The sequence below is a fragment of the Lepus europaeus genome, chromosome 13, assembly GCF_033115175.1.
Source record: "Lepus europaeus isolate LE1 chromosome 13, mLepTim1.pri, whole genome shotgun sequence".
Taxonomy (NCBI): Eukaryota; Metazoa; Chordata; class Mammalia; order Lagomorpha; family Leporidae; genus Lepus; species Lepus europaeus.
The window spans coordinates 80686961-80712978 of record NC_084839.1 but is presented as its reverse complement, the minus strand read 5'-3'; the positions used below and the strand labels follow the sequence as shown (position 1 = coordinate 80712978).

Here is a 26018-nt window from a genome sequence, read left to right as displayed (position 1 = left end):
ATCTGCCTTCCTGAGGGGGCACCCACTCCTCCCCCGCCCTCCCAGTCACCTAACGTGGCCCTGCTTGGACTTCCTCCTATGGTTCAGCACCCAGAGTCGTGCATCTGCCGCTCCCACGGCTTCCCTCTCCCAGGAGAGGTCAGGAAAACCGGCTCAGCTTCTACCCTCCCCCCTTCACTCAGCAAAGACCAGACGCTGCGGCTGACGGATGTGTCTCCATCCCCGCATCCTTCCTGGAGGGGCGTGGAGGCCCGAGATCACCGTCCCCACCTTTTATCAACGGAAGAGCCGAGACGAAAAAGGAGATGGACGCTGGGCCTGGAGCCAAGGCCATCTAATTATGCACACAGGGCCAAAGCCGCCAGGCAGTCCTCTCGCCCTGCTCCCAGGCCACAGCAGGAACCTGAGCAGTCGCTCCGCGGGAGAGGGCGACCCCTGGCGGTCACGAGGAGCGTGGCGGCATGTGGCTCAGTCCCAGGACCGAGGGTGACAGGAAGCAGCCCGGCCAGCAGGGAGATAGAGGCCCTTCAGGGAAAGAATTTAACCTCTGCTGCACCCTTGCCCACAGCCACATTCCCTGTACTGACCTACTTACACCGTCCCATGGCTGCAGCCTGTGCTCTAGATCTTCAGGAAGCAGGGGTAAGCGTTACACGGCTCTTGGAACATCACAAGTCACACGAGCTCTTATGGATTCAGGAGAATGGTGCTCTGAGCCCTGGAATGCAGATCGCTTTTAAATGCTAAGATTCCTAGTAGTTGTTAAAGAGCCGGGCAAAGCGGCAATGGCCGTCCCCAGGTTTCTATGGTAGCTATCTCTCATCTCAGTCAAGTGCTGGCTGCCTTAACAGAAATAGTCAGAAAAACAAGCCTTCCAGAACTCCCCGGGGCAAACATGGGCCCTTTGGAGACCACCCCTGCTAACCAAGAGTATCCGCAATCTGCTCCGATTTCACGACGACCCCCTCTGCAGCCGCGTCTGGTAGTTTCGGGATTAAACGGGACACGTTTAGGATGTGGCTGGTCTCGACCTAGGCACGAGGGAAAGCTAAGGCTTTAGAGCCACAGCCTAGCTCCCCGGGCCAGGTGCTTTCCTATACCCTCTTGGTGAGCAGGGATCCAGCAGTGTATGCCCCACCAGGAAGTGCAGAAGCTGAAAAGGGGTTGGAGACAAAGTCCAATGCGTTCCCGGGCCACTGTGGTGTCACAGCTCCTGATAGGAATGTAACCTGAGTCCCCACCTGGGAGCCAGAAATCAGCTGAGACGAGGCCTCCTCGGGAGAGGCTGCCCTGTCCCGAAGGGTGTGGAGGAAGCGGGGGCCTCGGCACGGCGCATCCCACCGAGCAGGCTGACTTGCACCGAAGGGTTTGGGTAAGTCCCTTCCGGGGCGCCTCCGAGGCTCCTGGGGCAGCCTGGGAAGATGCGCAAGAGTCGGACACCTGGCCCTGAGGTGTGAGCAGGGCGCTCCACAGGACGCTGCGGGAGAGTGCCGGCAGCCCCCCAGCCCATCACCGTGGCTCGGCCAGGGAAAGCTGAGCCCTGGGCGCACGCGGGCTGCCCTGGCCAGGACCAGGTCTCCAGGAATTCTCCACGAGACGTGCAGGCCGCACGGGGATCCTAACAGAGCTAACCCTGCGGCAGGGTCCAGGAAGCAGAGCTCGCTCCCGGGGGTGGAGAAGGGCCGGGGAGGCTCAGCACCAAGCCGCCCTCCTCCCCCCCGGCGTCTTCCGGAGGGCCGGGCAGGGCTCAGGTTCACGGAGAAGGGGTCGGGCCCGCGGCCTCAGGGTCGAGCAGTGCGTGCCGGGGTGAAGGGCTGAGTTAGCGAGGAGGGAAGAGCCGCTCCTCCACAGCCGGGAGCCCCACCGCGCGAAAAGGGACTCCCACCACGTCGGAGCCGCGCCCAACGCCCGCTGCCTGCTGGGATTTGTAGTTAGTCAGGGCGGGGCCAGGACGGCCGGAGCGCTCGCGAGACGGTGCGTGCGCGTGCGTAGTGCGTGTTCTAGGAGTGCGTCCCGAGGTCCGCCGCGTCCTCCTGACCGCGCCCCCGAAGGTTCTTTGCCCGCTGCCTGCTGGGATCTGTAGTTCATAGCGGCCTGGTCCTGGACTGGACCCCGCAGGCCAGAGGCTTTTAGCGGCGCTCTTCTCTTCTTGTTTACTCCGCGAACCCTGGATCTGGACAGATCTTAAGGAGAGGCGCGCTCTGGCCGGTCCATCCCTTGACAAAAGCAGACTAGGATTGGAAGGCCCGGCCCAGGCCTGGAGGGCAAAGATGGACGAGGCGACGTTCCTGGACTCTTTCAGTGGTTTAAAATTTACTGTATTAGTTTGAAAAGCAGAGTGACACAGAGAGGAGTGGAAGAGAGAGAGAGAGAGAAGAAGAGAGGGAGGGAGAGGGGAGGGGAGAGGGAGACGGAGAGAGATCTTCCACCTGCTGCTTTATTTCCCAAATGCCTAGAACACCTTCAGCTGGGCCAGGACGGAGCCACGAGTCAGGAACTCCATCCAGGTCTCCCATGTGAATGGTGGAGGCCTGAGTACTTGAGAGTTTATCTGCTGCCTCCCAGGAGCTTCAGCAGGAAGCTGGATCCGAAGCAGAGGGGCTGGGATGCAATGGACACTCTGATATGGGATTTGTCACAATGCCCACCCCCAGTGCAATGCTTTAGTATATTCACGGGGTTGACCATCACCACAGCCTAACTTTGGAACATTTCCATCACCCCCAAAATAAACCTGTACCCACTAAGCAGTGAACTCTGCCAAACTGCCCCCTCATCTCCTCCAGTGTCAAGCACTAATGGACTTCCTATGGACTTTTTATTCTAGATATACAGTATAAATGGAACCATACAATATGTGTGTGTTTTGTGATTGGCTTCCTTCACTTAGTATGATATTTTTGAAGTTCCTTAAGGTTGTAGCATATAGTTTGTCTTCCACACTATTTATGCAACTTTTTGTTAGTCTCTAATTGTTTGGAATGAAACTATCATGGGAAGTGAGTGAATTCACTAGATCCAGTACTGTGGACAGAGCTAGGCTTCCTGAACACACTGCACACAGGCTGTGATCAGCTGTGGTAATCTGAGGGGTACACTTGTAGCAGCAGTCCCTTCTTAGGGTGACTATGGCCATATACTTGCATCAGAGCAGTGCCCAGGACAGCCAGAGACTGTCCATTGTCCATATGGGCTACAACCCAAGAAACATTTGTAACTGCAGTATTTCCTAGTTAGGATGGGCTTTCTGTGGCCCAAGAGATTTTCTCAGGTAGGTGACTTGCATCTCTGGGCAGAACTGGGAATTTTATATATCTTAGCTTAGGGGACTCCCACCAAATGCTCTGGGGCCACCCTACACACAAAATTATTTATTTATTTATTTGAAAGTCAGAGTTACACAGAGAGAGGAGAGGCAGAGAGAGAGAGAGAGGTCTTCCATCCGATGGTTCACTCCCCAATTGGCTGCAACAGCCGGAGCTGTGCCAATCTGAAGCCAGGAGCCAGGATCTTCTTCAGGGTCTCCCACGTGGATGCAGGGGCCCAAGGACTTGGGCCATCTTCTACTGCTTTCCCAGGCCATAGCAGAAAGCCAGATTGGAAGTGGAGTAGTCTGGACTTGAACCGGCGCCCATGTGGGATGCTGGTGCTTCAGGCCAGGGCGTTAACCCACTGTGCCACAGTGCCCGCCCCAACACAAAATTATTTTTAAAAAATTATTTTACTTTATAAAAAGTTTATTTTTCTTTATTTGAAAGGCAAAGTGACAGAGAGATCTTCCCCCTATTGGTTCACTATGCAAATGCCAGCAATAACCAGAGCTAGACCAGGCCAAAGCCAGGAGAAGCACGAGCTCCATCCAGGTCTCTCACATGGTGGCCTGGACCCAAGTACTTGGACCAGCATCTACTACCTCCCACAGCGCACCTTAGCAGGAACCTGGATCAGAAATGCAGGCAGAATTCCATCCCAGGCACTCCAACATGCGATGTGACATCACCGGTAGCAGCTTAACCCACTGTGCCACAATACTAGTTTCTTTATTTTACATTTAAAATTTTTATTTGATGGGCCAGAGCGGTGGCGCAGTGAGTTAAAGCCCTGGCCTGAAGCACCGGTTAGAGACCCAGCTGTTCTGCTTCCTGTCCAGCTCTCTGCTATGGCCTAGGGAAGCAGTAGAAGATGGCCCAAGTCCTTGGGCCCCTGCGCCCACGTGGGAGACCCGGAAGAAGCTCCTGGCTCCTGGCTTAAGATCAGCACAGCTTCGGCCATTGCGGCTATCTGGGGAGTGAACCATCGGATGGAAGACTTCTCTCTCTCTCACTGCCTCTCCTCTCTCTGTATAACTCTGACTTTCAAATAAATAAATAAATATTTTTAAAAAATTATTTGAAAAGCAGAGAGGTAGAGACAGAGATTTCCCATCCATCTACTGGTTCATGCCCCAAATGCCCTCAACAGCAGGAGCTGGACCAAGCTGAACCCAGGAGCCGAGCACTCAGTCTGAACCTCCTACTTGCTTGTCAGGGACCCAATTCACTGTGCTGTCATCTGATGCCATTAGCAGGAAGCTGGGATAAAGAGCAGAGTCCGGACTCGAACCCAGGCCCTCTGACATGGGATGCAGGTGTCCCAAGTGGTGTTGTAATTGCTCTGCCAAAAGTCTGCCCCTGGGCTGGCTTGCCTCTTTTTTTTTTTTTTTTTTTTTTTAAGCAAGGTATGTAGCGTGCTAGCCTTAAGTTAAAGAACTCACAGCTGGTGCTAGCATTGAGACAAGCTCGGGCGGGCTCAGGATGGTATTCGATGGTGAAAGCGGAGTGGGCTTTGGGAGTGGAGGTGGAGGGGAAGAGAAGAGCATGCCTGGGAAGAGTGGTGGGGACTGAAGGTTAGGAGGGAGGTGTAGGCTCCCGCCACATGGCTCCCACCCACCCTCTTCCACTTTCCAAGTGGGTCTGAGAGCAAGATTTCTTCATCTGCAAAATAAAGATAGTAACAGAATCTATGTTAGGAAATGGTAGCATGCAATGAGAAAAATCATGAAGGTACTTCAGAAAATTGTTGGGGAAAATGGAACTAAATGTATGAGTTTCCTCTGGTATTAACATTTTTGAAACTTGGGACCAGTGCTGCGACACAGCGGGGTTAAGCCACCATCCCATCCCATGTGGGTGCCGGTTCGAGTCCCAGCAGCTCCACTTCCAATCCAGCTCTCTGCTAATTGCCGCCTGGGAAATCAGCACATGATGGCCCAAGTCCTCTGAAAAGGTTGTCTCATTGTCTCTTCACAATCCCCCAAGGTGCCGGGCTGGGGTTTCCACCCCTGCTTCCCAGAAGAGGAACATTTGGCTTGGAAACTTCAGCTGTTTCCCTAGGGTGACAGAGGCTGGGGCGGTACTGGAATGTGTGGAATTGCTTGCTTGCTTGCTTTTTGTTTTTTTTTTTTTTTTGTAAAGATTTTTATTTATTTTATTTGAGAGTTAGAGTTAAAGACAGTGAGAGGGAGAGACAGAGAGAAAGGTCTTCCATCCCATGGTTCACTCCCCCAATTGGCCGCAAGGCCGGAGCTTCACCGATCCGAAGCCAGGAGCCAGGCGCTTCTTCCTGGTCTGTCACGTGGGTGCAGGGGCCCAAGGACCTGGCCATCTTCTACTGCTTTCCCAGGCCACAGCAGAGAGCTGGAGTGGAAGAGGAGCAGCCGGGACTAGAACCGGCGCCCATATGGGATGCCGGCGCCGCAGGCGGAAGATTAACCTGCGCCATGGCACCGGCCCCATGGCATTGCTTTCTCATTTGCTACCACCTTCAGGAAAATTCTTCCAAGGGCCTGTTACCTGCTGTGTGCTCTGCTGAGTGCAGAGGTTTCAGGGTTGACTGGCCACAGGCCCTGGGCTGGAGGTGCTGACCGTGAGACGTGGTGGTAAGGGAACATTCTGTGGTGCTGGGAGTTTTGTATCTGGGTCAGGATGTGGGTTACATGGGTGTTCTCCCTGTCAAAACTCATTGAGCTGTACACACAGGATTTGTGCACTTTGCTGTAAATGTGGGGACTGTGGGAGGACCGTGCCCAGCAGGGCCGTGCAGGGCCAGTTGTCAGGAAGCTGGCCAGCAGCCTACGGGTCCTCCAGGATGTAAACCCACCCTTGCTAGCAGAGTGTGGCTGCAAGTTTCCCCACGAGGTCTGTAGGCCAGCTGGCTCAGAGCACCTGGAAGAGACGCTGTCAGAGGAGGGGCGTGCGACCTGGTCCTGCAGGGTGAGCAGCGGGGGTCAGAGCAGGGCAGTTTCGAAGCAGGCCTCAGTGGAGTGTGGTTACCCTGGGTTGACCAGATGGATAGGGCTTGGATGGTCTCCCCTGTGGCAGTCCCCATCTGTGGGCCTCAGATCAAATCATCCTGGTTGGACTTTCATTGGTGCTTCCGAAGAAATGAAACAACAAAAAAGAGAGGGGTCTTGCCACTGTACCCCAAGGCCACAGCCTGGTCCTGATGCTCTGGGTCAGCTGACTGCCTGCGTGGGTTTGCTGGCCACACTGAGAAGCCAAAGGGGAAGTGTGGGCCGTGTGCTGCCCAGCACGTGACCAGAGGGCCCAGGCAGGGGTGCAGACTGGAGAAGGCGAGGGCATCCTCCCTGCCCTCTGTGAACCTCCCCCACTTCCCCATCTAAGCAGCAGCAGTAATGGTGGTAGACCTGAGGACGCACCAGACGGCATTTAAAGCACCGCGCACACAGTAGGCGCTCAAGGAACAGCAGCACACAGTAAGTGCTCAAGAATGATTGAGGCCAGGGCCACGGGCTGAATAGGAAGTGGACTCTATTATTATAATCTCTCAGCTTCCAGAAGAGCATGGCTTCCCCAGCACAGCGCCCCTACACCCCGGCCTCTTTCGGGACCTAGACTTGCCCAGGACCGATGATCCCGGGCGGTGGACTCAGGGGCGCCCCCAGCCAGCTCCCCAGTCCTTCCCTGTGACTCACTCCAGAGGCTTCTGCCGCTCGGCCCCGGGGCGGGGGCAGGGGCGCGGCCGGGCGGTGGCGGAGACCGCGGCCGGAGCCCCGAGCCCAGAGCCGGAACCGGGCTTGCAGGCAAGCGGCGCGCGCTCCGGGGTTGACACCGGGAGTTGGGGGCCGCGCCTGGCGACCGCTGCTGGGGACGCCCCGTCTCCCGGCTTCCCGTAAGGAGGGGCGGAAGAGGCCGGGGCCGAGCCAAAGAAACACTTTGTTTTATTGAGTTTGGGACAAACCGCTGGGGGTCCGGGGGGCGGGAAGCCAACTGCGGTTCCGGTGAAAAGCAAATTCTGGGGTTCTGTTCCCAGATTCTTTAGCGCGTGTGTTATTCGAGTGCCTGGCGGAACGGACTTTTACCTGCTCTTTTGCTGTCGATGTTAATTTGCAAACCTCTTCCTCGCCCCGCCTCCACGCCCCGCGGCGATGGTGCCACCCCTGGCCTGGGAGATTCCCATTCATCCTTGTTCCCCGAGCGGGTGCACAGAGTCGGGACCCAGGAGCCATCCAGGTGTTCCACAGATGGGCACGGGATCCACCGGCCTCGCCTGGACTCGGACTGCAGGAAGGTGTGGCCGGAGGAACAGTGATCCCTAGCTTCACCTGCTCTCCCCTAGCGAAACCCTGATCTGGGGGGAGGGGCAGGGCCGTGGTGACACAGGTGCATTTACTGGGCTGAGTTCTCCGCTACGATGAGCCCACAACTACAGAGAAGAGAAGGAAGTCTGATTTATTGAGCACCTATTATTTGACCATTAATCATAGGGTCTCATGTAACCTTCACATTTCTCTGTATACCCATTTCACAGATCCTACACACAAAGCCTCCAGCAGGTGAAGTAGTTTGCCTGAGGAAGTGCAGCTGGTAAGTAGTGAAACTGTCCAACTGTTTTTTTTTTAAAGATTTATTTATTTTTAAAAGATTTATTTATGTATTTTTGAAAGAGTTAGACACAGGGAGCGAGATCCTCCATCCACTGGTTCTCTCCTCAGAAGGCCGCATTGGTCGGGGCTGGGCCAGGCAAAGTCAGGAGCCAGGAGCCTCCTCAAGTCTCCCATGTGGGTGGCAGGGGCCCAAGTACTTGGGCCATCCTCTGCTGTTTTTTCCAGATCACTGGCAGGGAGCTGGATCAGAAGTGGAGCAGTCAGGATAGGAACCCGTGGCCATGTGGGAGGCGGTGCCGGCCCCGAACTGTCCAAGCCTTACCCACTCTGCCAAGTTACCTGCTCCTCACAGGTTGAGGGCCCGCTGAAATCTGGATTCCAGATTGGCAGTCTGCCGGTGGAGACGCCGGGGTGCTGTGTTCTCTAGGGAGAGCATTTCACTTCCTGTCTTGCTCTGAAGACTTTTTGGCACGGATGAGAAAAGTTCACCCAGCACTCCGTTTTTTCATACTTTCTCAGCCAGTCAAATAATGAGGTTTGTTTTGAAGGTCAGCTTGCTGGGAAGCCTTGTTCCAGATTTTGCTCCACTGCCCCCCCCCCCCCCCGCCTTGGCCCCTGGGTGGGGTCTCCCACAGCAGACCAGCCAGGGCCCTGGGCAGAGGAGCTGGCGTGTGGCTGCATAACTGGGCACTCGCTTTCTCACGATCCCCACAGGTCTCCCCTACCGCTTTGTGACCATGGCAGTTGCCTCTCCCAAGCCGTGGAGTTCCAGCAGAGTAGCTCCTGGGCCCCGGGACTGTAGGAGGGGTGGCCGCCCTGGGTGCAGCCTGAGCCATGCTCATTTCCATTGGCGTGGGCCAGAGTGCCCAGTGCCCGGACTCTGGCAAACAGGCAGTGTGTGTCCAGCTGGCCGCCGCTGAGGGGTAGGCGGGGAGAGACCTCCTGCCCAAGGAAGGGCCCCCGCCACGCCTTGAGAATGGGGCCTTAAGGACAATCAATGCCTGCATTCAGGAGAAGGCTAGGGGAGGAGGAAAAAGCAAAAGCGGTGGGGAGCCAGTGACCCCGCCCAGGACTTGTGACTAACCCAGCCGCAGACTGCTGGCTGGGGCTGGTGAGTGGGATTTGTGGCTTTGCCTGCTGGTCCCCAGCCACAGGCGGTGTCCAGGGTGGCGTTCGGCTCTGGTGGGCCTCCAGCCCCTCTGTGGGCCTCTCGGAGGAGCCGGCTCGGCAGCACCCTCTGCCCAGGCCCAGTGCCTGCCCTGCTCCCAGCAGTCTGCTCCTCCAGGGCGGGACAGGTGGGTGGGGCAGCCTGGAGGAGTAAGAGGGAAGTGAGAAGCTGGGGTGGGGCCGGCTGGGAGGAAGAGCTGAGGCAGAAGCGGGAGGAAGAGGAGTGTGGGAAGGTGTGAGCAGGACTCGGGCCTGGGTGGTGGCCCCTGGGAATAGGGCTGGCTGCCAAAGTCCAGAAACAAAGCCGGGAGCGGTGCTCCCTCGTCTGCTGTCCCTGGCGCCGTGCGCTAGGCTCCAGGTAGGTTACCCCGGAGGACGGATGGGATGGGCTTGGGTCAGGGCTGGCCTGGCTTCTGAGCAGTAGCTCCGGGCCTCCTGAAGGTCCTACGCCGGCCCAGAGGAGGACCCAGGTTTGGTGATGCCTATCCTTAAGTGGGCTGGAGAGGTTGGGGGCGGGGGGGCGGGGGAGGCAGTCCAAGCCTGGCCATTTGAACTCAAGTTGTTGGGGCACATTGACCAAGATCCCAGCTGTGGGTGTGGCCTGGCTGCCCCAGCTAGGGTGGGAGAGGGAGGAGACCACAGTGTGAGGGGAGAGCACTGACCCACAGCCCCTGAGAACTGACCACACCCCAGGGGGTCGGGGGTGGGGGTGGGGGCGGGAGGTGTCTGTGTGGTCACCAACCTCTCCACATCTTGTCCAGGAGAGGGCCAGATGCTGTTTCCTCCCAGCTCGAGGCAAACAGGGTTTGTAAAGTGAAGGGACCCACTAGAGCCAGGATCTAAACAAGGACAAAGACAGCACTGGTGCGTGGCAGGATTGTGTCACTCTGACAGCCATCATCCATTTCCTAACAGTGATGGCCCCCCCACCCCCGCCCAGTGTGTCTCCAGACAAGTGAAGGCTCAGGTGTTTGGTGCAGCCGTTAAGACCCACGCACATCCCACATCAGACTGCCTGAGATGGGGGCCTGATTCCATCCTCCTGCTGATGTGCACCCTGGCAGGCAGCAAATGACGGCTCTAGGGAGAGAGACCCACATTGAACTGTCTGCCCCTGGCTTCCGCCTGGCCCAGTCCTGGCTGTCCCAGGCATTTAGAGAGTAAACTAGAGGATGGGAGCTCTTAGTATCTGTCTTTCACATAATAAAGTGAATGAGTGAATTGTGAAGAGACTGGCTTAGTCAGGGCCACGGTGCAGTCAGCAGGGCGTGCGTCCTTCCCCACCCTCAGCGCCTCTGCCTCCAGGGCTGCTGCAGCCGGTCCCAGCCTGTTGACATCCTGGGCTATCCCACAGGACAGGTTCCCACAAGTCCAGTTTATCAAATGCATTTTTGTAAGCACCTGCAAGGTGCATGGGCCCAGCTAGATCCATAAAGGCAAAATACAGTTCCTGCACAAAAGGCCCTGACAATCTAGTTTATAATTCACCTGCTGTGGCCAAGGCTGCCTCGTGAGCGGTTGCTGATGGGGGGTGGGGGGCGGAGGGTGTTCAGAAGGGATTTCTGCAGTGTGTGTTTATGGGTGTGTCTTGAGAGGTGCGTGTGGTATCCATCCAAGATGAGTCCATCTGCCATGTGCGTCAGAAAGCCAAAACACGGAAGCGCTGATTTTTTGCAGAGAGAATATATTACAGGGAGGTCGAGTAAGGAGTCAGGGGTAGTGTTCAACTCTGGCTCCTGGCTCAGGGGCCTGGGGAAGGCTTTTGTGGGTTAGGTAGGAGGGAACTGGCGTGCTGGTAAGTGCTGGTGAGAGGACTTCTGGCTGGAGGGGCTCAGAGTCAGGCCAGCACAGTGCTGTTGTGTTTTGAGTAGGTCTCCCAAGAAAGCAGGGACTTAGGAACACATACGATTAGACCCATGGTTAAAGCAGAAAGTGGAGGAACTTGCAGGAAGAGAATGGGAAAATATCAGAGTCTTTTCAGGTTGGGCATCAGGGGAAACCCGGCAGGGGGCAGTGGGATGTCTGGGGGCAGTGGGCTGTCACGTGCCGAGCAGGACTAGATAAGGGCAGAGGATCTCGTGCAGCTGATGCTGCAGTTCTGTGGCTTTGCTGCCCAGGGGCAGTTGCTGTGGTCTTGAGGGTGTGCCTCCCAGCTTCATGGTGCCCTCCAGCTGGTCCTCGTCACCCCAGCCTCCCCAGCCCCCGAGCCCCCTCAACTGCAATCGAATAGACTCGGGTGGGCAGCTTGAGGACATGGAGGTGTCAGGTGTACCCCCTGCCCTGGTTGAGGCCTGAATGAAGCATTGTTCGTGCTAGGAGACAGCCCATGAGTAGGGGCCGGGGTGTGTGCTCCCAGGTGAGAGGGGAAAGAGAGAGAGAGGCCAGGTGCATGGTGGATACTCATCTGAAGAGTCTAGAAGGCTGACCTAGAGCTTCTGCAGGGTTTGCCTAGGGAGTCTGAGTTTAGCTGGTACAGTATGGAAGCTAGGCATTGTTTTATATGTGAAAGGCAGCGAGAGCAAGAGAGGCAGACAGACACAGATGACAGAAGAGAGCGCACATCAGCTGGTTCATTCCCCAAATGCCCTCAGCAACTGGGGCTGGCCCAGGTCAAAGCCAGGAGCTTGAACTGGAACCAGGCCTCCCAGGTGGATGGCGAGGCCTCAGCTACTTGAACCACCATCTAATGCCTCCCAGTTGCACATTAGCAGGAAGCTGGAATTGAGAATAGAGCAGGGTCTCAAACCCAGCCAATGGGGCCAGTGCTGTGGCGTAACAGGTAGAGCCACTGCCTACAGTGCCGGCATCCCATGTAGGCACCGGTTCAAGTCCTGGTTGTTCCACTTCCGATCCAGCTCTTTGCTATGGGCTGGAATAGTAGAAGATGGCCCAAGTCCTGGGGCCCCTGCACCCAAGTGAGAGACCTGGAAGAAGCTCCTGGCTCCTGGTTTTGGATCGGCCTGTTTGTGGAGTGAACCAGCGGATAGAAGACCTATCTCTCTCTCTCTTTGCCTCTCTGTAACTCTGCCTTTCAAATTAATAAATAAATCTTAAAAAAGCAGGCACTCCAGTATCGGGTGCAGGTACTCAAAGCAGCCTCATAACATTGCACCACCAAGCATTTACCCTGGCATTGGGTTTCTTTGAAAGCCTGCAGGTGATCCAAGGTGCAGGCAAAGTATGAGATGCTGCTCTGGACAGAGAATTCACTGGCAACATCAGCATCCCTTTGACTGTATTTTCAGTCTGTGGGCTCAAGCCTTATCCCAGACCTGTGGACTCAGAATCTCCAGGTCTGGGCCTCGGGTCTGGGTAAAATGCAGTCATCTTGATGTTTCCCATTACAGCACGGGAAAGAAGGCCGTATTCAGGGCCCTCGCTGCAGGTAGAGACCCCTGCACCTCCCTGTCTTGCACTGGGGGAGACAGTTTGGGCTCAGCTCCAAGTATAGCCTGGGCAACTGGGAATGTATAGCCAACAAGCCAGGGGCGGAGCCCCGTAGGTGAAAGTGGCTCAGCAGGAGCATCAGGACTGGGGAGTTGTGGGGGAGGGTCCTGGCCAGCCTGACCTTCCAGGATTCTTGCTGAAGGCCGGCCGGCCGGCCGGGGAGGTCAGCCCTCCCCTGGGCCTGGCGGTGGTGGAGGATGGGAGCCTGCTCCGATACCAAAGGTGATCAGTTCTGGCTGAACTGACTTAGCAGGGCTCTTCTGCTGAAGTTGGATGTTGCAGGCATGTGCACAGAGGGGCCCAGGAGGAGGTTCAGAAGTCTGGCCAAGCCTGGCCCAGCAGACTAGGTTTTAATTAGGTCCCAGGTAATTCCTGTGAGCAGCCAGGGTGACGGAGGAGTAGGTGGCGACCCCCTTGCGTGCAAACCCTGCAGCAAGTGGCTTGGTGCGTGGCCGGCCTGCTTCTGAGGACAGGGTGCATGCTCATCTCAGTACCACAGAACGGAAAAGTAAAGCTGCCGGCTGGCTCACAGCATCCTCGGAGCCGCCTTCTCACTCCCTCACCCCCTCAGCCTGGAGTCGCCGCTGGCCTGCCCCATGCAGGGGAGGTGGGTGGAGCATGTGACCCCTGTGGCTGGGAGAACCAGTGGTTTCCCTTCTCCAGCCTCGCCCCCTCACTGATTTCCACATCAGGGAAGTGTGGGGCCAAAAACGCCTCCTTGCAGGTGGGGAATGGGAAGGGAAAGTCCCAATGCCCACTGCTCTCAACCCCACCCTTACTTCCTGTTCACACTCGGCTCTCTTCCCTCTCAGCCAAAGATTGCTCTTCTCCCCTCCTGCTGCCCAGCCCCCAAGAACCTCCCAGTGGTGCCGATTTGCATTTTCCCTTCAACCCCTATCCCCCAAGGCTCACCTTACAAAAACTCCGTTGGCTGGATGCACAGCACACAGTCTTGTGGGTATGTGGTCGCCGCATTGTAGGCCAAAAAAAGAAACCGTCTGGTGATGGGGCCATGTGAAGTAGACACTGAGTGAAGTGGCAGTGACTACACATCCGGTAAAAAATATTTTTAAAGATGTTTATATTTGAAAGGCAGTGTTACAGACAGAGAGGGAAAGACACACACACACACACTCACACACACACACAGATCTTCCATCTGCTGCTTCACTTCTCCTATGGCTACACTGGCTGTACTGGGCCAGGCCAAAGCCAGGAGCCAGAAACTATAGCCAGGTCTCCCACATGAGCGTCAGGAACCTAAGTACACCTTTTGCTGCCTTCCCAGGTGCACTAGCAGGGAGCTGGACCAGAGGCGGAGTAGTAGGTCTTGAACCAACGCTCTGATGCCGGATGTGGGCATCACGTGCCACCACTTAACCTGCTGTGCCACAACACCAGCCTCTCCTGAATATTTTTTTTTTTTTTTTGACAGGCAGAGTGGATAGAGAGAGAGAGAGAGACAGAGAGAAAGGTCTTCCTTTTTGCCGTTGGTTCACCCTCCAATGGCCGCTGCGGCCAGCGCATCGCACTGATCCGAAGCCAGGAGCCAGGTGCTTATCCTGGTCTCCCATGGGGTGCAGGGCCCAAGCACTTGGGCCATCCTCCACTGCCTTCCTGGGCCACAGCAGAGAGCTGGCCTGGAAGAGGGGCAACCGGGATAGAATCCGGTGCCCCAACCGGGACTAGAACCCGGTGTGCTGGTGCCGCAAGGTGGAGGATTAGCCTGTTAAGCCACGGCGCCGGCCTGAATATTTTTTTAAAAGATTTATTTATCTGAAAAGCATAGTGACAGAGAGATAGACAGACACACAGACGGAGAGACCGAGAAGTGAGCACATACTTTTCTCTGCTGGTTTATTCCCCAGATGCCCACCACAGCTGGCTCTGGGCCAGCCCACAGCAGGAGCCAGGAACTCCGTCCTGGTCTCCCATGCGGGTGGCAGGGCCAGCATATGCTGCCTTCCCAGGTGCATTAGCAGGAAGCTGAACTGGAAGCACGGAGCAGCCGGGACTCAAGCCAGGCACTCCGATGTGGGATGGGGGCATTCCTAGTGGTGTGTTAAGCACTCTGCCAAATGCCCGTCCCGTTTTACTACTCCTCTCACTGGGGAAGCCTAAGTCATTAATTTTAATGTAAAATTAATTTTACATTAATTGTAAATAACGTAAGCAGTTATTGCTGAGAGAGCTGTGTCCCAGCCTTGTGCAATAGCAGAGCTCGGAGGTGGGAGGCAGAAGACAGGCGTGGCCGAGAGCTCCTGGCGCGGCGCAGACACTGGCCCGGGGCACCGCTATGATTTCTTCTTTTTTCTTTTTCTTTTTTTTTTTAAATTTAGTTGACAGGCAGAGTTAGACAGTGAGAGAGAGAGAGACAAAGGTCTTCCTTCCGTTGGTTCACCCCTTCAAATGGCCGCTACGGCCAGAGCTACACCAATCGGAAGCCAGGAGCCAGGTACTTCCTCCTGGTCTCCCATGTGGGTGCAGGGCCCAAGCACTTGGGTCATCCTCACTGCCCACCCAGGCCACAGCAGAGGGTTGGACTGGAAGAGGAGCAACCGGGACTAGAACCCAGCACCCATATGGGATGCTGGCCGCAGGCGGAGGATTAATCAAGTGAGCCATGGCGCCGGCCCTAACAGCTCTGATTTTTTTGAGCTGCTCACTGGCTGTGTGACCTTGGACTTAGAATCTGAGCCTCACTTCTTTCGCCTGCATCAGAGAACCAGGGATGATCTCGGGCTCCTGGGCATGGTGGAGTGGATGAATGTGGAAAGACTGGGCCGCCTGGGGGTCCTCCCCAGACCAGCGTGAGAGGCTGCTGTTAGGACATGTGTAACGATGCCACCTTCTCTTTGCAGATCTGAGACCAGCATGTATACCCCCGTCTCCCAGAGGTATGCTGTGGGCCCCATCCCCTCTCCTCCCATCAGCCTGCTTCGCTCCCAAGCTCTGCCCCTCCTCAGCCTTCCTTCATCCCCCTGACCCCTCTGCCCAGAGCTCCACTCGTGGGTCCATTCTCCGGGGGCCCTGGCTGCCACCAACCCTCTCCCTCCCATCGGCAGCTCTCCGTTCCCAGCCTCGGTGCAGGATCCTGGCCTGCACATATGGCGCGTGGAGAAGCTGAAGCCGGTGCCCGTGGCACGGGAGAACCAGGGCGTCTTCTTCTCGGGGGACTCCTACCTCGTGCTGCACAACGGCCCGGAAGAGGTCTCCCACCTGCACCTGTGGATCGGTGAGGTGGGCTGGGCTGGGCGGGTCTTCTGGCCTGGGTGGGGGCTGGGGCTGACGTGGGTCTCAAGGGCTTGCCCTGCCACTTCCCACCTGTCCCAGGCCAGCAGTCGTCCCGGGACGAGCAGGGCGCATGCGCCGTGCTGGCCGTGCACCTCAACACGCAGCTTGGGGAGCGGCCGGTGCAGCACCGGGAGGTGCAGGGCAATGAGTCGGACCTGTTCATGAGCTACTTCCCACGCGGCCTCAAGTACCAGGTCAGAGCCCGCCCCCTGGCCCTCCGCCCCGCCTCTGGCTGGTTCCTGCCCTTTCTAGCCCCGGGTGCCCTGGCGGCTGGGTCCCTTTCTCCCATCTCCCAGTGGCACGGGGTTGGGTGGGGGGAGGCTCTCTGGAATCCACTTGGACGGACTGTCTGGGCTGCAGGAAGGCGGTGTGGACTCAGCGTTTCACAAGACCTCCCCTGGGGCCGCCCCGGCTGCCGTCAGGAAGCTGTACCAGGTGAAGGGGAAGAAGAACATCCGTGCCACCGAGCGGGCGCTGGGCTGGGACAGCTTCAACACCGGGGACTGCTTCATCCTCGACCTGGGCCAGGTGGGCAAACCGGCGCTGGCCTTTAACGGGGCGGGGAGCAGGTGGCCAGGGGAGAGGCAGAGAAGCGGATGCGCCTGCGCATTCCTCCCTTGGCACGCCTGGGGGGTGGGTTCCAGGACCGCCCCGCGTGCCCAATCCCTTCTATAAAGTGGCACAGTGCTTGCAAATCACCTGTACCCATATATATATGTGTGTGTATATATATATGTATGTATATATATATATATTAACATTTTAAGCTTTTTATTCAGTGAGAGAAATACATAGGAGAGTGAAGGCACTGTCTAAAGGAGAGAGGAATCTGGATTCATACCGAGTACCAGGAGCCAGCCAGTGGAGGAGCATGTAGGCCAGGAAGCACGGGGTGGATGGCCCAAAGGCCACGTGCCCTGGAGGCACAAGGCCACAGGGGCCCACACTGGCAAAAGGCCAGAAAATGAAAAGGCCAAAGGACCCATCTTCTCATATACTCCAAACCTTCCCTAGGTGACATTTATTTTAAATATTTATTTATTTGAAAGGCAGAGTTACAGAGAGAGAGCTTTCATTTGTTGGTTCTCTCCCTAAATGGCCTCAATAGCTGGAGATGGGCCAGGCCAAAGCCAGGAGCCTGGGACTCCATCCAGGTCTCCCATGCAGGTGCAGGGGTCCAAGCACTTGGGCCTTCTGTTGCCTTCCCAGGAGCTAGATTGGCAGCAGAGCAGCTGGGACTTGAACCAGCGCCGCATGGGATGCCATCATTGCATGCGACGGCTTAACCTGCTGCACCACAGTGCTGGCCTCCTTCAGTGGCTTCTAATTCCTAGTACAATGTAAATGCTATGGCAACAGCTGCAATGCTGTACTGTTTAGGCAATAATTACAAGAAAAGACAACCATCCATGTTTCGTGCAGACAACATTATTTTTTCTGAAGCTTTGTGGAATGTGGTTGGTCAGGTCCACGAGTGTGGAGGTGCAACTCTGTGTAAGGACAGGGGTCAGCCTTCCTCTGAGGCCTGGCACTGCCTCCAGACTCTGGCAGCTCACTCCCTCCTTCTCAGGGCCTCTGGGAAGTCACTTGTGGCTCTGAGTGACTCTCCAAGGCGCTCTGTGAGCCAGCGTGCAGAGCATCATAGCCTGTCCTGGGGAGACAGCCAGGCCAGGCTGGTCACTTGGGGTGGGCCGGAAGGAGGGCGGTGGCCATGTGCTGGGGCAGCTTGGGATGGCAGAGCGGGGGCCCTCTAGCCTGAGCCGACCTCCTGCCCCAAATGGGTGGGGGAAGGTTACAGGCAGGAGCGAGGCAGCAGAGAGGGGTCTAGCGGGGTGGGACCTGAGCCAGGAGCAGTGGGAGTGCGAATTGCTGGGGAAGGTGGGACGGGTCAGGAGGGCGTTGGATTTCTGAGGACTGGAGTGGGCTGAAGACTCGGGGGCAGGAAGATGAAGCCAGGAGGAGACTGTGAGGACTGGAAGTGGTGGAGAGCCACAGGGGTCAGGGCGCACTGCTCGCCATCACCCGTCCAGGAGAGGAGGGGAGGGCTCTGCCTGGATGGCCCTCGCTCACTCACTCATTCATTCAGTCATTCAGTAAACATTTATCTTGTGCTAAATATGTGCCAGCCTGTGTCTTAGCACTGGGCGCGTAGCAGTGAACAGAGGGAAACAAAGCATCTATGCCCTAAGGAAGCTTATTTTTTGGTTGGGGCGGTAGGCTCTACACAAGATACGGGTAATTATATAGTTACGTTGACATACGCGGCGGTGAGTGACACAGAGAAAAATAATAGAGGAGGCAGGTGTCATTATCGCCGTCCTCTGAGTGGTGTCTGAGGTCTGCCGCTGCCCCCCTGGTCCCCTGATGGTCCTGCCCTGGGGACAGTGAGAGGGAGACGGGGCGGGCCCCGGGCAGCTGGCTCTGACCCGAGCCGCCCTGCTTCCCTGCAGAACATCTTTGCCTGGTGTGGCAGCAAGTCCAACATCTTGGAGCGCAACAAGGCGAGGGACCTGGCCCTGGCCATCCGGGACAGCGAGCGGCAGGGCAAGGCCCAGGTGGAGATTGTCACCGATGGGGAAGAGCCTGCGGAGATGATCCAGGTTGGGGATGCTGGGCTGGGCAGCAGGAGCCTCTGTGGGGATGAGCTGGGGGGAGCTGAGGGTGGCCAGGGGATGGCAGGGGCACCTGGCGCACGCGGGAGTGTGCCTTTGTGTGTGGAAGATAAGGCGCCCCTCTGGCTGGATGCAGTATTGAGGTAAGCACCTTTCTGACGGGTGCTGGAGCCAGGCCCGACTCACCTCTGTCCGGTGCCGCTGTGTAGGACAGGGTGCATCCCACAGAGACAGGGGCTTGGGAGGTTTCGGGGCAGGAATCCCTGTCAACCCGACCCCGGCCTGCAGGTCCTGGGCCCCAAGCCTCCTCTGAAGGAGGGCAACCCCGAGGAAGACCTCACAGCTGACCAGACGAACGCCCAGGCCGCGGCTTTGTACAAGGTGGGTGTTCCCGGGCTGCCCGGGACCGGGTGGGGGTGGGAGCCGGCACACACAGCAGCGTGCACATGGGGCTGCAGGGCGAGGAGAGGCCGTGGGAGGGGTGAGGTTTGTGCTGGGCTTGGAGACTGAGGAGGGTGGGCAGTGGGCCTGTTCTTGGTGAGGATTTGAAGTCAAAGCTGAGCTTTCCTTAACGATTTATTTATTTGAGAGAGAGGGAGGGAGAGGGAGAGGGAGAGAGAGAGGGAATAGATCTGTGTCTTCCATTCACTGATCCACTCCCCAAATGGCTGAAAACAGCTGGGGCTTGGCCAGGCTGAAGTCAGGAACCTGGGACTTCTCCAGGTCTCACATGGGTGCAGGGGCCCACACACCTGAGCTGGCATCCACTGCTTTTCCAGGTGCATTAGCAGGGACCTGGATTGGAAGTGGAGCAGCCGGGACCTGGAACAGGGCTCCTAAGGAATGCTGGCTTCACAGGCAGCACCTTAACTCTCTGTGCTACCTGTCGGCCCCTGAGTGTTCCTATTTTGAATCCTGCATATGTATCTGTAATGTCGGAATCCTCATTGCCAGATGGGCTCAGGGCCCTGTGCCTCAGTGGTTGAGGGTGATGGGAGGGACCAGAAGCTGTTTCTCTGGGTCTGGAGCAGTGGGGTAGAGGTGAGGGCAGGGCAGGAGGGAGTTGGGGAGGGCCGCTGTGTCAGGGACAAGGGTGAGGTCTGGTGCTGCCCTTGCTCCCCAGGTCTCAGATGCCACGGGACAGATGAACCTGACCAAGGTGGCCGACTCCAGCCCCTTTGCACCGGAGCTGCTGGTGTCCGATGACTGCTTTGTGCTGGACAATGGGCTGTGTGGCAAGATCTACATCTGGAAAGGTGGGTGTGGCTCCTGCATACAGGCCCCAGGTCCCTGCAACCTTCCATTCCATGGCAGGGCCCCTGCCTGCTTGGCCGCTTGCGAGAGAGCCTCAGCTGCTCCGAGCTGAGTTTTCTTGTTGCCCTTCCCACCCCCGAAACCAAGGCAGTGGTTCTGGGACCACAGCGGGCCTCAGACTCAGCCCAGGGCCTGTTCCAGCAGGCCGCCAGGTCCCCGCCCAGAGACAGTGATTTACCAGGTCTGGGTGGGGCCCGTGAGTCGAGTTTCTCTCCCAGTGGTGCCTTTGCTGCTGGTTCCAGTGGCCATACTTTGAGAGCCGCTGTCCTAGCCCATTCCCAGGCCTTCAGGGTCACTGGGACCCCCATCCGAGGATTTTACCTCGAGCTGTGCTGGGAGATAAATTTTAGACCACAAATCACTTTCCGCAGTGTGTGTGTGGGGGGTGTGAACTTGCGGAACTTGTTTTTCCAAGAGATTCTATCAGCTGGAAGTAGAAATACCGCAAACACAAGCTGCCCGTATGGTCTGATGATTCGAAAAAGGGGAAGCAACACTTGGAGTCTCCACGTGACCTGGCCACCTGAGGACTTCTCCACGTTGCCTTTTCTTGCGCATGTGTCTGGTCTCTGCGACCAGATCAGAAGCTTTTTGAAAGCAAGAAACATGCTCGCCTAAGGGTCTTGACAAAGTAGCATTTGCTCAATGAATAGCTGTGCGGTCAATGAAAGTCTAGAAATTGTCAGCCCCGGGTCTGGTCAGGAAGAGGGAGAAGTGGTTAGGGTCCTGGGACAGCTGCTCCTCACTGCACACACAGAGGCCAAGGCGAGGGGTGTGCAGCAGCCAGCACTCTGCAGGTTACTAAGGGCTGAGAGTGGCAAGAGAGAGGTTTGTGCTACGGTGGCTGCCTGGCTCCCGCAGAGGGTGAACGCCCCATAAAACCAATGCCAAGCATAGAAGCGCTCCCAGGGAAGTTTATAAAACCCAAGCAAGGAACGGAACCATTATGGAAAGAGTCACAGAGAAGCAGGAAGTGTAGGAGGCCAGGAGGAGAAGTGTTAGCAGTTAGGATTTGGAGTGCAGCTGGTTAGCTCACAATGTGCCCTTCAGGGGGGCTTTGTACCCTGGCTGGAGAGCCAGCCACTGGTCACAGCATTGGTTTCCTTGGGAAAATGCCTTCAATTGGAGCATAGCTTGCATTCCAGAGCCAGCCTGCAGAAGCAAATGGATTGCATATGGTCTTCATTTTTTTTTTTTTTTTGAAGATTAAAAAAAAATCTACTTGAAAGGCAGAGTCACACACACACACACACACAGATATTGTTTTGCTTATTCACTCCTCAAATGGCCACCAGAGCCAGGGTTGGGCCAGGCCAAAGTTATGAGTCAGGAACTCCATCTGGGTCTCCCACATGGGTGGCAGGAGGCAGAGCACTTAGGCCATCCTCTGCTGCCTTCCTAGGCCAACAGGAAGCTGGATCTGAAGCAGGGATCTCAAATGGCAGTGTAGCTTGTGCAGAAACACTGGTCCCTGGTCTTTATCTTCACAAGCATTTAGGTAGCATCTGCACTGGGCCAACGTGGGTTTGCTGGCATTATGGGAGTCCGTTCACCTCTGTAATAGATTGCACCCTTTGTCCTGACTCTGTGGAAAAGGCGTGATAATAGTACATGGGGGGACAGGGGGACCTGACCCTGGAGTTGTATGCCAGGGAGAAGATCCCTTCTCCTCCCTGAAGAGTCCCTGGGTTATGGTGATGAGACCCTGGCAGGGGAGCAGTGTTCCTGCAGCTTGGAGCTACCAGTTTGGGACGAGCCTGGAGGGACTGACCTCACAGCTCCAAAGAGCCCCTTGGCAACCTCGGGTCCACTTGGATTAAAACTCCAGCTACTCTGCAGGCCCCCGGAGATTTTCTCATGAAAAATGGGATGGGTGCTAGAGGTCCCTGCTCTTTCTGGAAACCTTTTTCCTGTGACCCAGGACGGAAAGCCAATGAGAAGGAGCGGCAGGCGGCCCTCCAGGTGGCTGAGGGCTTCATCTCCCGCATGCGGTACGCACCCAACACTCAGGTGAGTGGACGCCTGTGCCCCCAGCCCTGCTCCTGGGGCTCCTCTGGTGTCTCCCACCCCTCCAACTGGCCACGGGCACAGTCAGGAATAACCCAGCCTCTGTCTCAGACCCATCCAGTGGTTGGAAACCCTCTGGATCTTTAGATTTGTAAGAGGATGTCGGCTGTGCTGCCCTGGGAGCCCAGGGAACTGCCTGTGTCTTGGGCAGCTTGGCCTCCTCCTCTGGGCTCTTGTCTTTGGCTAGTGCCACCTCTTTGAGTTCAGCTCAGGGCATCCACAAGTCCTTGCCAGGGGAGCTGAGCCTGCTCATCTGTAACTGGGGGCATCTCTCATAGAGTGCACACAAATTCTTGAAGCAATCTGTTTTCTTGGCTGTGTCCCAATGGTTTTTTTTTTTTTTTTTTTTCCTTTCTCATTATTATCTTGAAAGGCAGAGAGAGAGAGAGAGAGAGAGAGAGAACCTGGTTCACTCCCCAAATACCCTCAATGGCTGGGACTGGGCCAGGCTAAAGCCAGGAGCCTGGAACTCCACCCAGGTCCCCCATGTGGGTCGCAGGGGCCCAAGCACTCAAGCCACCTTCCACTGCTTTCCCAGGCACATTGGCAGGGAGCTGGATGGGAAGTGGAGCAGCTAGAACCTGAATCAGTGCTTGGATATGAGATGCTAGTGATGCATGCAGCGGCTTAGCTCTCTGCGCTATCTCACAGGCCCCTGTAATCTTTTTTTTTTTTTTTTTAAGATTTATTTATTTGAGAGGCAGAGAGAGAGAGAAAGAGAGAGAGAGAGAGAGAGAGAGAGGTCTTCCATTCGCTGGTTCACTCCCCAAATGGAGTTGGTCCGATCCAAAGCCAGGAGCCAGGAGCTTCTTCCAGGTCTCCCATGTGGATCCAGAGGCCCAAGGACTTGGGCCATCTTCTACTGCTTTCCCAGGCCATAGTAGAAAGGTAGATCAGAAGTAGAACAGCCGGGACTTGAACTGGTGCCCATATGGGATGCTGGCACTGCCGGTGACGGCTTTATCACTACGCCACAGTGCCAGCCCCAGCCCCAGGCCCCTATAATCTTGCTCCTTGTCCCTGGCACATCCCTGGCCTGGATGGTGTATGAACTCAGTAAGGCCTGATGCCCAGCACCCTCCCCCGTCCTCCCTGGCCGGGGCAGAAGTGGCAGCCTGTGAGCCTGACTTCTCTCCCGCTGTTCTTGCAGGTGGAGATTCTGCCCCAGGGCCGGGAGAGTCCCATCTTCAAGCAATTCTTCAAGGACTGGAAATGAGAGCACCCTTGTCCTCTTCCCCGGCTGCCCCCTCCTGCCTGCTTTGCCCTCCTCTGGCTGCATGGTCAGTGCTGAGGCGCCCCCTGCGGATGTTCAATAAAGCAAATGAGAACTTTCCCAGCCCTTCCTGCACTGCCCATCCTGGGCTGCTCTGCATTGACCCTCCTGGGGCAGAGGACACAGCTGACAGTGTCACAGCCTCTAGGCGGCCAGCACTGGCTTTGTGCGGCTGAGACCGAGAGGCCAGGAGTCCTAGCAGGACTGGCACAGTGAACCCGATACGGAGGAGGCACCATGCCAGGCCTCAGGATCGCTTTCAGCCGGGAGCTCAGCTCAGTCTCACATTCCCAACCAGGAGCACGGGTGGCCATGGGCTTGGGATGCATCCCCATTGAAGCCAGACTTTCCTCAGCTGCTCCAGGCAACCAAGCAGAAGCAGCGAGCAGGACTGCACGAAGCCTGGCTGTTCCCCTAGAGGCAGGTTGCATCCTGTGCTTGGCTGATGGGCCCGGGGCCACTATGCAGCTGCAGGGAAAGCACTGGGCTAGGCTGGGGAGTCCTGGGTCTGGTCCCCACTCTGCGCCTATGTGACCTTGGCCAAGTCACTTTCCCTAGGTCATGCCCTTGTATAATGCAGAGCTGGTGGACTATCAGAGGCTGCAGAGCCAGAGTGGGGAGAAGAGAGAGCTAGGGAGGCACGAGCAAAGTGTGAGCCTGAGCCAGAGGCCACAGGGCCTGGCAGGGCTGCAGCTGCCCTCACACATCCCGCCCCTGCATCCTAAGGGCTACGTGGCTTCTGAGCTCTGACACGCTGGATTCCTGCATCTCCAACAAAACCAATCCAAACTGCCGACCAAGGCCACCTTCCTGATTTGTGCCAAGAAGCCTAGGAGAATCAGCTCCTCTGCTCTCTCCCTCTCTTCTCTGCACAGACCTCCTAGCTGTCACCTTGGGCCACCCTCTGCTGCCCTCCCAGGCACATTAAGGAGCTGGATCAGAAGCAGTCAGGACTTGAGCATGCTGGTGTTGCATGTGGCAGCTTAACCTGTAGCAGCCCAGGCCCTAGGGATTTTTTTTTTTTTTTAATTTGACAGGCAGAGTGACCAAGAAGGAAGCAGAGACAGAGACAGCAAGGTCTTCCACCTGCTTATTCACTCCCCAAATGGTCACAACGACAGGGCTGGTCCAGGCCAATGCCAGGAGCCTGGAACTCTATCTGGGTTTCCTACATGGGTGCAGGGACCTGAGTACTTGGGGCCATCTTCCACTGCTTTTCCAGGTGTATGAACAGGGAGCTGGATCAGAAGTGGAGCAGTTGGGACTTGAATGGTGCCGACATGGGATGCCAACACTGCAAGCAGCAGCTTAACCTGTGTGGCACCATGCTGGCTCCGGGAATTTTTTTTTTTTTTTTTTTTGACATGCAGAGTGGACAGTGAGAGAGAGAGAGACAGAGAGAAAGGTCTTCCTTTTACCGTTGGTTCACCCTCCAATGGCCGGTGAGCTACGGCTGGCACACCACGCTGATCCGAAGGCAGGAGCCAGGTGCTTATCCTGGTCTCCCATGGGGTGCAGGGCCCAAGCACTTGGGCCATCCTCCTCTGCACTCCTGGACCACAGCAGAGAGCTGGACAGGAAGAGGGGCAACTGGGACAGAATCTGGCGCCCCGACTGGGACTAGAACCCAGGCTGCCGGCGCCACAGGCGGAGGATTAGCCTATTGAGCCACGGCGTCGGCCACTGCTCCAGTTTTGATCCAGCTCTCTTCTATGGCCTAGGTAAGCAGCAGAAGATGGCCCAAGTGCTTGGGTCCCTGCACCTACATGGGAGACCCAGAAGAAGCTCTGGGCTCCTCGATTCGGCTTGGCCCAGCCCCAGCCATTGGGGTCATTTGGGGAGTGAAACAGTGGATGGAGGATCTCTCACTCTCTCTCTGCACTTGATCTTAGCCAAAAGGCTGAGAAGCGGTTTTCTTGTTCGCTCTCTCTGTAGCCATCTGAGAGTGAACCAGCAGATGGAAGACCTCTCTCTCTGCCTCTCTGTAACCTGTAACTCTGCCTAAAAGGAAATAAACAAATCTTAAAAAAGAAAAAAAAGTACAGATTAAGATTTCTGCACCTGTTTTCAGAGGGTCCACACATGTCCTCAAACCAGTCTGTCCACCATGACTACAACTTAAAAACTTCCAGCCTGCATTACTGCTGATGTCCCAAGGTCTGACGCCATGAGCACGATGTGGTCTGGAGAATATTACCCAGGGCGTGCCCAGGGCGCTTGGCTCCTCCCCTGCAAGGGGCTCCCAGGACTCACGTGGACCATGTGCCAAGGGCGGCGCGTTCAGGGCTGGGCTGGCTGGGTTAGCCTCACGGGCTCAGCAAGCTAAGGAGATATGGGGGAAAGGAACCACCTGACTCGACACTCACCCCAGAGTGGAGGCTGAGCTGCAGCTCTGCCTGCCCACCCCACCCCAGCCATCTCATTGTCAGCTGAAGGCCAGGCTGGAGAAAGTGACAGGAATGAAGGATTAGCTCAGGCTGGGCAAAGATGGCCCAAGGCCACCTGCAGGGTTTGGCAATAGTGCATGCCTGAGACATCCAGCCACCATCCCCGGGTGGCCGTCGGTGGTCCCTGCCTCTGTGATGGCTCCTGCCTCCCATGGGTCAGACTTGGTAACAGTCTTCCATAGCTCCACTTGAGGACAGGACAGGGGTGGTACTCTGGCCTAGAGGCTCTTTCATGAGGGATCAACAGAGCCAGGCTGCCCCAGAAGCAAGTGCAGGGAAGGCCCTGTGTGGTACCTGCCACCGTGTGATCCTAGCAAGAGCCAGGGCCTCCTCAACCGCCAGCTGGAGTGTGCGGGGAAGCTGGGGCCTGCGAGGGCAGCCAAGGTGGGGTGGACGTCACTTGAACTCAGCGGGAATTTGCCCACGGCACAGGCAGCTTCTCTGCTGGAGCACACGGCTGGGCTGGGGCCCCCACACACCCCAGGCATGCAGTGCCTGGCTCTAGCCCGGCC

At 56.7% G+C, this 26018-nt stretch overlaps 1 protein-coding gene across 6 annotated transcripts; it reads left to right on the top strand.

The window, feature by feature from the left end:
- The first annotated feature begins 1355 nt into the window (after positions 1 to 1355).
- On the top strand, positions 1356 to 23144 carry CAPG (capping actin protein, gelsolin like). Of its 6 annotated transcripts, none has more exons than XM_062209763.1 (11): positions 1356 to 1372; positions 7810 to 7865; positions 15361 to 15396; positions 15565 to 15734; positions 15833 to 15987; positions 16154 to 16321; positions 18244 to 18393; positions 18694 to 18786; positions 19529 to 19661; positions 21641 to 21729; positions 22937 to 23144. In XM_062209763.1, the coding sequence occupies exons 3-11, from the start codon at positions 15374 to 15376 to the stop codon at positions 23000 to 23002; spliced, it is 1047 nt and encodes a 348-aa protein (XP_062065747.1). In that variant the 5' UTR covers positions 1356 to 1372; positions 7810 to 7865; positions 15361 to 15373; the 3' UTR covers positions 23003 to 23144. The 6 variants fall into 6 exon arrangements, with proteins under 6 accessions (XP_062065747.1, XP_062065746.1, XP_062065745.1 ...); XM_062209762.1 differs by lacking the exon at positions 1356 to 1372 and adding an exon at positions 6735 to 6754; XM_062209761.1 differs by lacking the exon at positions 1356 to 1372 and adding an exon at positions 7064 to 7081.
- The last annotated feature ends 2874 nt before the right edge of the window (positions 23145 to 26018 follow it).